At 34.9% G+C, this 11,409-nt stretch overlaps 1 protein-coding gene across 3 annotated transcripts in view; it reads left to right on the top strand.

Annotated features, from left to right (window-relative positions):
• Positions 1-11,409, top strand: part of Cdkl4 (cyclin dependent kinase like 4) — a 57,055-nt gene that overhangs the window by 6,854 nt on the left and 38,792 nt on the right. For all 3 annotated transcript variants that reach the window (XM_048804509.1, XM_048804510.1, XM_015479737.2), the window contains exons 2-3: positions 6,356-6,579; positions 9,687-9,808. In XM_048804509.1, coding sequence (XP_048660466.1) covers positions 6,412-6,579; positions 9,687-9,808 — 290 coding nt within the window. In that variant the 5' untranslated portion in view covers positions 6,356-6,411. The remainder of the gene's footprint in view (positions 1-6,355; positions 6,580-9,686; positions 9,809-11,409) is intronic.

Below are 11,409 nucleotides of genomic sequence, written 5' to 3' on the forward strand. Positions count from 1 at the left end.
CCAACAGAGGTGAGGCAAAGAACCTCACCCCCCCGCTGGTACAAAGACCTCTCCACAGGTGTGGCTGTATATTGAACCGGTAGTCAATAACGGGTAAGATCCAATTGCAATGGTACCAACCTAAGACAGGAGGCTGATGCCTTGAGGTCAGCTCATCCAATAACGGGTAAGGACCATATGTACTATTGGACAACCTAAGGCAGGCACAGTCCCTAAGCCACATGCTTGCTGTTTAAACAGAGAGGGGGAGATGTTGAGAACCACAGCCGAAGGGGCCCAAGCAAACTTTCAGACTGCCAGCTGATGATTGGCTCACAGCGGCCCCAGCAACTTCTAGCTGATTGGCTCCTCTGCGGTGATGCTCATTGGGCTGTTTCCCTGCCCTTTCAGACCACGGAGCTGCTCATTGGGGGACTTTTTTGGCTCCGCCCATGTGACCCAGCCAATCGGCCTCAAGAGCAGGAGGAGTGGGGGAGGTTGAGAGGCTTGTGGGAAGCCGGTGGTGGCAGTTGGGCTCTGAGGGTTTTTCCTGAGGAGCTGTTTTGTTTGGCGTGTATGGTTCTAAAAATAAAGTTTGTTTCTTTTGACAAGTGGCTCCTGAATTGTGCCCAGCCAGACTGTGGCACTTTAGCATTTATTTCCTAAGAATTAGGCCTTTTTTTAAAACATAACCACAGTACAAATTATCAAAGTCAAGAAATTCAACATCCAACCACAGACAGTATTTTTGCCAATTATCCCTATATTATTATTATTTATAATTATCTTTCCCCATTCTAGAATCCAATTAATTCAGGATCTCACATTTCTTTTCATCTTTAGTCTTCTTTAATTTGGAACACTATTTTGATCTTTGTCTTTCATGACTTTGACCTTTTTTTAAGAGTACAGGTAAGTTATCTGTTGAATGTCCTTCAATCTGGTTATGTCTACTGCTTCCTCATAATTTGATTCAGGTTTTGCATTTTTGTCATAAATAACACAAAGATGTTACATCCTTCTCAGTGACACATTTGCCTTTTCTAGAAATATATTGGACATGGAATCATATAATATGTAGTTTTTTGTGTTTGGTTTCTTTCACTTAGCATTATGTTCTAGAATTTCATTTTTGGTTTTTAAAAAATATATATTTTTTAAAAAATATTCATTCACATTATGGAATGGACAATAGTTTATTCCTTTATATTACTGAAGAGTATTTTACTGCATGGATGGTCCATATTTTGTTTATCCATCCGTCAAATGATAGATTGTTTTCAGTTTGATGTTCATGTGAATCATAGTACTATAAACATGTGTCTACCTGTCTTTGTGTAGACATAGTTTTTAATTTTCCTAGGATAAATACTGAGGAGTGAAATTACTGTTTACATTTGTTAAACTCATAAGTTTTTTGCAATGGGACTGTGCCACTTTACATTCCCACCAATAATGTGTGAAAGTTCCAATTTCTACACATCTTATCAATACTTGAATTTATCATTCTTATGATTTTAGCCTTTCTAATGGATTAGTGCTATCTTACTATGGTTTTAATTTATATTACCCTAATTACTAATAGCATCCTTTTATGTGGCTGTTAGATATTTATGTATCTGATTTGGTGAAATGTCTGATCATGCATTTTATCCATTTCTAAATTGGGTTGTTTGACCTCCTGTTGAGTTTTAAGTATGCTTTATAAAATCTGGATATAAATTCTTCACCGTATATATGATTTGCTAATATTTCTCTTCCATCTGTGGCTTATATTTTCCTTTTCTTAATGGAGCAAAATCTGAGAAGTTAAAGAATTTTAAATTTGATTAATTCCATTTTATCAATTTTTTTCCTATGATTATGTTTTTGATGTCTTAGCTAAGAAATCTTTGCTTAAATGAAGTATTCTAGGAATACAGTTGCCAGTAGATAGAAATACAGTTTATATGATATACTGATTTTTCATCCTGTTATGTTGCAAACTTGGTCATTTGTTCTAATTTTTGTAAATTAATGAGTATTCTCTATATACGGTATCATGTCATTTACATTTTTCATTTCCAATCTGTTTTTAATTTCTATTATTGCCTTCTTGTACTGGCAAGAATTTACAATACAGTGTTAGAATGATGAAAGCAAACATCTTTTTCTCAATCTTAGGAGTAAAATATTTAGTCTTTCCCCATTAAGCATGACGTTAAATGTAAGCTTTTTACTAATGCCCTTGAAGAAGTTCCCTTGTATTTCTACTTTGTTGAGATATTTATTATGAGTGTTGGTTTTGTCACTTTTTCTGTGTCTACTGAGATGATCAAACAATTTTGTTTTTTATTCTAGTCACATGATGTTTTACATTGATTTTCAGATTTTAAACCAGCCTTGCATTTCCATGTAACCATCGTATGTTTCTGAATATATTTTGATAATTATTTTGTTGAGTATTGAGTTTATATTCATGAAAATGATGATCTGCAATAATGTGATTTTTTTTTTTTTTTTTGGTCTACTTCGTATCAGAGTGGTATTGGCTGGGTAGGTAGAATTCATCTCATACTGGGCTTTTCTTTGTGGATAGTTTTTTAATTACTTATTTTATTTTTTTACTTGTTATGGATATTCCCAGGTTTTCTATTTTTTCTTGAGTCCAGTTTGATATTTTGTGTCTTTCTAGGCATTTATCCAACCATCTGTCTAATTTAGTTGCATAAAATTGTTCATAATATACTCTTTTAATTTTTAAAAATTTCTCTAGAGGATCCTAATTTTGATTAAATTTTATTTCTCTTTTTCGTTTCCTCTTTTTTTTTTTTTGCTTAATCTATTCTAAAGATTCATCTATTTTATTGATCTTTCCAAAGAACCAATTTTTGTTTTATTTATTTCTTCCTATTATTTTTCTGATGAGGGTCAGTTATAAGCATCTTGTTGTTGTTCCCTTATATGTGAATGGTTGTATTTTGCTGTTTTCAGAATATTCTCTCTGGTTGTCAGCAGTTTGTCTATGATGTGTCAGAGTATGAATCTCTTTGTGTTTATTCTATTTGGAATTTATTGACTTTTTGAATATGTAGATTAATGTTTTTCATTAAATTTGTTAAGTTTTGCCCATTATTTCTTTGAATATCTTTGCCCCTAAATCTCCCTTTCTTTCTGGGCATTTCATTACATCTATGTTGGCACTATTGATTTTTGTCTTAAGAGTCTCTGAGCCTCTGATCATCTTCCGTCTCTTCTCTCTTTCATTTTGGTCATTTGCAAAACCAAAACACTGTTCGTTTTAGATAATATATTAGTCATGAGGGAACGATTTGCATGTCCTTCTATTCAGGGTTCTCCTTTGACTTGCAAGATCCCAAACTTCTCCCTCTAGCTTCTTTTCCCTTCACTCTCTATGCTTGAACAGGTGCCTCTTCCTTCCCTCTTATTCTTCTCTGCCCTGAGAATGGTGCCACTCTGATGTCACCTCACTATACTTGTACCTTATGTTGCATTTTCTTTCCTAGGGGGTGATTTTGAGTCTGTGTTAGGCCTCCTTTCTTTGCTTTTCCTTACAGCTTTTCCTGATCCAATCCCACTCCTATAGCTCTATGCAAAGACTTACAGTGAGCACAAGAGACATCTCTTCTAGAACTTTGGCTTTACCTTTCTATTTACATCTGTAGAAGTCTACTGTCTTCTTGTTATGTTGAAGGCATTGGATTTATGTGATCTTATTTGTTGTCGATCTTATTTGTATAGCTTTGTGGATATATGAAGAGATTAAATTGAGTCAACAGTCATTATCTCAAGTTCCCTTCTACATGTATCTTGGCAAGTCATTTAGGTGAAATATGGAACATGTTTGTGAGCTTTGTATAAGAATAGAGGATAAGTTTGTTTAGATAGTTTGTTTAGAATGTACCAATTTTTAAAATTTTTATTTATTTATTTTTATGTGGTGCTGAGGATTGAACCCATTGCTTCACCTGTGCTAGGCAAGCACTCTACCACTGAACTACCATTCTAGCCTCAATCCCCTAGAATGTACCAATTTTGAGGTGATTCTGCCCATTCATGCAGAGATGATCATCAAGTAGTTAAATAGTTAGTTGGCTTGAACCACAGGAAAGAGATTAGGAATTGCTGCTTTTAAAAACTCTTTAAAAAATAATTTTTTTAAACTAATAAATTAAAAAATAAAACCTCAGAGTCCTGGTAAGCTAGAATTAGAGCCAAAAATTCTTTTGTGGAATTCCTGCCTAGGTCTAACTCTTGCTTACATTTTGAACTCATCTTCCATGTAAAGGTTTATTAAGTAGATAATATTGAGAGGTTACCAGGTGAAGTACTGTGTTCTGCAGCTTATTTTATTGTAAATAGCAGTTTGGTTGATATGACGAAAGATCTAATTAAATTGAGGAATTGGTCGTTATGGAACCTATTGGGGGAAAAAGGAAAAGAATAGGTAAATAGACCAAATAACTACCTAGAGAAGAATGAGAAAACAAAGCATATAAAGCCAAGCAGATGGCACAAACCTGTAGTCCCGGCTACTCAAGAGGCTGAGAAAGAATGATCATAAATTCAAGGCCAGCCTCAGCAACTTAAGAAGACCCTGTTTCAAAATAAAAAATTAAGAGAGCTTGGGATGTAAGCTCAGGGTAGCCAAGTACCACAAATTTAAAAGAAAGAGAAGGGGGGAGGGAACAAGAAAGAAAAGATTGCTACACTAAAGCTTCACAATTACCCTTGTGTCATATTCATAGTTTCCTCATATTCCATGGTAACTGTCATGCTTATCAAATAGGTTAGTCATAAATTTATGAAGTTCAGTATCAATAACTTTCTAAAGCAGATTTGTAGTTTCTCCTATTCTCTTTCGACCACCTACTATTAGACCAAAGACAATACATGCATATTTTTATTTAAATACCTTTAAGATAATAATATCTAAGTGAAAATATAGTATAATTAATAGGGTTTGTAGAACTTAATCCATGATGGATTTACCATGTATTTCTTATGTGTGTGTTTGCTTGAATTTTCTCCTTTCAGAGGGAATAGAATATACTTTTAAAAAAATTGTAAAATAGTATGTTAGTAATCCTTTGCCCAAACACTTTTCCCTACTGTATATTTTCATGGTAGCAAATGAGAGTAGATGATTGAGATAATCTATGGATGGAAAAGACAATATGATAGAATTTTTTAAAATGTATATTCATTTGAAACAGAAATTTTACAGGTGTTTAGTTCTTTAAGATGATATTAATATCAAGACCTAGATAAAAATGGTTCTTCAAATTGTGCATTTTTGTGAAGGAACTGAGAGACAGTGTAAGTTGTGATTCAAACTGTGATCTTTGAAACCTGATTGGCTGGGCTCTAATTTTACATTAGCTTCTCTGTGCTTCAGTTTTCTCATCTGCATAAGTGGATAAAATAACACCCACTTTGTAGAATGTTTGTGCAGATTATATGTAGATAGAACAATGCTTTTTAAGTGCCATTATAATAATTACTATTAGATTATATTAACAAGATTTGGCAGGATAAAGGGGTGAGATTTTTTAAGATTCATTAAGCTTTTTATATTTTTCATTTTGGGGCTTATTTATTTAATGATACTGGCTTTATTTGTCATTTAATGTTTAATTCAGTCACAAACATAATCAAAAATGGATGATGCAGGATAGAAAAATTGTTAAACACAGTGTTTCTCTAGAAATCACTATGAATATGAAAGCACTCAGAAAGAATCCGTCTACCTCCTTTTTTGTGCAATATCATTATTTTCTTTGGGGACTAAGGATTAGTCCCCCATTCATATAAAAGCTGAGAGCAATAAATGATGGATGCCCTGGAAAGATTTTGTTATTTTTTAAAGCTGCTTTGTTAGCAGCCCACATTGTCTCTTTCATTCTCTCCACCAGGTGGAAGTCTAGCACTTTGTACCGTGTCTAGTCACCTAAGTCTTCCTAGTCATTGAGGCATTCCTGTAAATTAGGAAGGAGAAGGTAAACACCAGATCGGAGTATGAAATGTTCCTTCAGCTGGATTTTACAGCATTATATTGTAATCATTTACTTGAAGACAATGAAAACAATAGGCTGGACAAGTTTCCTCCCCACAAATTTATGTAATTTAACTGACCCATTATCAGAAATAATTCACAAAATATTTGTGATAGCTGCAAGAACTACACAGGACCAAACTAACAAAACAGCATCCAGGTCTCTCTTTAGCAGCACATGTCCAAATGACATCCAAGTATTTTTAAACGGGTTTAAATTAATCAATGAAAAATCTTTGGCATGCCAGGAAAATTGTTTTTTTAACTGTAGGAATGTTGTCCTTTATAACCTGATTAAGGTTAGTCAATCTTATTTTCCAGGTGCAACATTTTACTGCAGTTCCATCAATATAATAATATAAGTGACTTTGACTATAATGGAAAAGTATGAAAAATTAGCTAAGATTGGAGAAGGGTCTTATGGAGTTGTGTTCAAGTGCAGAAACAAATCCTCTGGTCAAGTAGTTGCTATTAAAAAATTCGTGGAATCTGAAGATGATCCTGTTGTTAAGAAAATAGCACTGAGAGAAATTCGCTTGTTGAAGGTAGGTTAACTCTCTCATACTATTCAAGGCATTAGGTGAAACATGTATGCTAAACATTTTTAAAGTATTATTTCTTTTCCACTGGACTCAAATTCCTTTGCATCAGCAACTTTGGGAAATAAGTAGATCATCACCTTGAACTTTAACCATTCTGATGTTTATCTGATACATATTAGCACAGCTGTAGGTGGTTAAAATATTGAAGTACTTCCATTCTAATGGGTAAACATCCACACCACCTAAGACTCCTTATCCTACTATTACTCCTCCCCCCAGCCCCTCTCTGGACATTGTCCCCAACAAACCAGCCACTAAAAGAGCACCTCCTGGCACAGAGGGGCCCATGGGACAGCACTAGTGCCCCTTAGATATTAGTGTTGCTTGGTCCCTGCCTGTATTGCCCTGGTCCTTAGATATACTGAATATCACCCCCAGCAGTACATACACTTTACATAAAGGATTTTGTCATTATTGTTTTTACTCTGATAGAATTTGACATGTAAGATTCACAAGTTTTCAGTGTTAAGATTTTTCCTATCCTAAAAATCTTCCTTTCGGGGAACTAGAAAGCCAAAACAGTGCTTCTCTGTTATGTAGAAGGAATCCCTTGGGGATCTTGCTGAAATGGGGGATGGGGATCCAGGAGGGGGCCTGAGACTGCCTTTCTAACTAGCTCCCAGACAACAGAGAGGCTGCTGGTTGGTGGGCATTGGCAACAACACCAGTGGTTACACATTAAGTAAGGAGACCCTGTGATTTCAAGAACAATTAGCCTTGACTTTTGAACTGTTTTGTTTTGAACAAAACAGAAACCCAGTTTAAAAAGGGGAGATAATAATTACATTATCCCTCCTTCCAAATATAACTTGCATCAGGTTTCCCCAACGAATACTTCATAGTGTTTTGTTTAAAATATAATTTGAAATACACAGTTTTCAAAACAACCATGATGAAGGAAAAAAAAAAGGATCACTCTTGCCACTTAGCCAGCAGAGGGCAGTGTGAGCTAGCCAGGTCTAGCACCCAATTCTGGGCCAGGCTGCAGGGTGGGTCTGAACCAGGCAGTGTTGTTTTCCATTAAAAATAATGCTTTTACTCTTCTCCCTCTTCCTCCAAAGTCTTTTTTTTTATTTGTTTTAATTAGTTACACATGACAGTACAATGACCTTGATATATCATGCCCTCCAAAGTCTTAATAAGGTCAATGCTCAGCTGGTACCTTCTGAGTTACAAGTGCCCCAATTTGAGAATGTGCATTAAGGTGAAAGCCAGATTTCATCTCAGCTTGGTCTCAGAATGTACTTTTTCCTGCCTCTGGTATGTTGCACCGAGGCATGCCTTGAACATACTTCTTCCATGGTAAATGAGCCTTACTTTCCTCCCATACTCCTGGTATTTAAATTTTATTTTCCTTCTTCTCCTTTCTACCTGGTTTTGGTTTTTTTGTGTGTGTGTTTTGTTGTTGTTGTTTGTGGTGCTGGGGATTGAACCCAGGGCCTTGTGCATGCTAGGCAAGCACTCTACCAACTGAGCTATGTCCCCAGCCCTCTACCTGTTTTACTTTGGGCAAATCACTGTTTGTTGGGGTTATTAACTTCCTTTGCAAAGAATATATAAATTGCTAACCTACCCAGAGACAAGAGATTTGACCAGGTTCAACTTGGCCATCACAAAAAGCCATCTCATCTGTGAACCCCTTGCCTGCCTGTCAGGGAAAGCGCTTCACTTCCATTCTGTGGTTTTGCTGCAATACAGATCAGCTGGCTCACCTGTGAGGTGTGGCTCCACTGTTTTTGGACCTTCTGCTCTTTTAGGCACTGGAGCTCATAGAAAGCAAAAATATGCTCTAGGCACATTTTTAATGTCTAAGGTATTCTCATTTTGCAGACTGTTGAGCAGCAAACACACAATTGTAGGGTTATTTTATTTTATTTTATTCATTTTTAGTCAAGCCATACTTAGAGATACAGACATAAAGGCTTGTAATGTAAGGCATACTTAGGATTCTCTACTGGGCCTGCAAAATATTAATTGAGCTTCTATTATATGCAAAATATCTTGTTCTCTTTATATATTTTTCTGGGTAAATACTATAGAGTTTGGAAAGTTGATTTGTCTACTATACTGGGAAAATGACAAGGAAGATAAATTATAAATAGAAGAGATCATATATCCAGGTTTACATAGGACAGTCCTGGTTTATGGTGTTTGTCCCAATGTCCTGTCCTGTTAACATCCCCTTTCAAAAATGTCTTAGTAAGAATGCTAAATTATATGGTTGCCCTAGTTAAAGGCAGGGTGATCGTATATGCTGGTTTATGTGGGACAGTCCTGGCTTCTACTTTTATACTGGATTAGATGATAAGTTTTATATTCACTCTGGATTATCCAACTTCATCATTCTTTTTCCTTTAGTTTACAATATTAAAAACAAAGGTTGCCTTGTGAAATGCTTCCGTTTGGGAATAAAATTAACACATAAAACATCTAAGTATAAGCATGAAGAACAGAATCAAGGAATTGCTGGAAATTTAGTGAATTTAAAACACAGACTAATTGGAAATCCCTAAAATAGGCAATTTAATCAGATTTAACATTGGGAATCCAGTATTGCTCAGAGCCAACACTAGAATCCAAAAACTGAGTTTAAATCCAGCTGATATTTATTTACATTAAGCCCATGGCAAAGTATAAGTGGGCACTGATGATTTTTATAGTCTTTTACTCAATAATTCCATTTCCTCAATTGTTTATTCAGGTTATTTTATGACTTAGACATTTAGAGTTTCCATAAAATGCACAAAGTATTTTTTATTTTACTGCTTATATTTTAACTTATATGATTTATTTGCAATCACTAGAAGGAGTCAAACAGTTTAGTTACCATCAATTACAGTTACATTAGACTAATTCTTCTATTTCTTCCTACTTTGAGTTTCTGTTATTCTAAGAGCAATTTCTCTTGTAAGGATCTATAATAACTTCTGCACAAGAGATGCACACAAAAATAATTAGAAAGGCCTTGTGTTCTTAACATTGAAAGGGGTCTGGAGAGAAACGGTTCCTAGAAATCCATCACTAAACTTTGTATTTCAATTCCTTTGCAGCAATTAAAACATTCAAACCTTGTGAACCTCATTGAGGTGTTCAGGAGAAAAAGGAAAATGCATTTAGTTTTTGAATACTGTGATCATACACTTTTAAATGAGCTGGAAAGAAACCCAAATGGGTAAGTACTCTAGAAATTGAAGTTCTATATAGCCATGTTTCATTCTATGTGGAATTAATTAGGGCAATTTCAAATCCCAGCCACTATTACCCCTTCTACAAAATGCATCTGGCTGCCCCTCTCCACTCCCAGGATATGCTCAAAGGGCAATCAGATATCAACCTAGAGGAAATATAACTAGGAAGACGAATCTGTAAATATAAATCACAATGCATTTTGAGACAATGCATTTTCAGCAAGTGAACCATGGATCAATTATAAAATTTATTTATATAATTCACTAGTAAGTTAAAGGATAAAAAAAAAACATGTGATTTATAAAATTTGAAAATATGAGATGTTGACAAATCCAACACCTTTTTTAAATATTTTTTTTTAGTTATAGATGGGCACAGTACCTTTATTTTATTTTTATGTGGTGCTAAGGATGGAACCCAGCCTCTCACACATGTGAGGCAAGCACTCTACCTCGGAGCTACAGCCCTAGCCCCAACACTTTTCAATTATTAAAAAAATTAAAACCTTAGCAACTAGAATTAAAAATGCTTTTTTGCACACACACACAAAAAAAAAAAAAAAGAAAGAAAGAAAAGAAAACCGTCTTCAAACAAATCTTACATTCAATGGTAAAGCACCAAAGGAATATCCATTAAATTGAGAAACAAGACAAGGATGTTGGTTGTCATGACTATAATTTAACATTCTGAGAACTGTAGCCAGTGGGGTGCAATAAGAAAAATAAATATCACTTTTAGAAATGAGACAAGATTTTCACTATTTACATAATATTATTGTTACAAAATCTGAGAGTGTCACAGAAAGTTATTAAAACTAAGGGAATTCAATAAAGAATCCCTATCCCACGAGAGAGTCCACACTCAAAAATTAACAGTTTTCGTATTAAATACCACTTCAGAAAATCTGGTGGAGAAGGACTCCTTTTCAAATATTAGCAGTACAAAAAGCTTAGGAATAAAAAGATTTGCTTAAACTTTACATAAAGACAACTATAAAACTTAACTAAGGAGGGCTGGGGTTGTGGCTCAGCGGTAGAGCGCCCTGGGTTCAATCCTCAGCAGCACATAAAAATAAATACAAAAAATAATAGTATTGTGTCCATTTACAACTAAAAAAAAAAACTAAGGTACATAAAGGATTTTATTTAAATGAACATAGTTTCTAGATAAAAATATTCATTATTTTAAAAATATTGCCTCCCCAATTTATCTATTTACTAAATAAATTATAATCAGAATTCTAATGGGATTTTTTGAAACTTAAAGAAGTTAGACCAAATCAAGAAATATTTTAAAAAGAAGAAAAAATAGAATAGTAACAGTCTAATTAAATCACAATTGTTTTAGAGATTTCCTTTGACAAAAAAGCACCATAAGCAAAACTCAAAAAGAAATGCCAAATTGGGGCAGCGCGCGCTGGGATAGAGACGCAGGGTTACAGCGCTGCAGTTTCTGCCAGCCGCGCAAGCACCGTACTCAGGGCTGAATTCTGGGTTCGAGACGGGGGAAGGAAGTGGTCCATCTCGGTTCTCCACACCGGTCAGACCACAGAGGAGGCCAGCAGCCACCATGTTGGTAAACTGA

The sequence above is a fragment of the Marmota marmota genome, unplaced genomic scaffold (assembly GCF_001458135.2).
Source record: "Marmota marmota marmota unplaced genomic scaffold, marMar, whole genome shotgun sequence".
NCBI classification, from domain to species: Eukaryota; Metazoa; Chordata; class Mammalia; order Rodentia; family Sciuridae; genus Marmota; species Marmota marmota.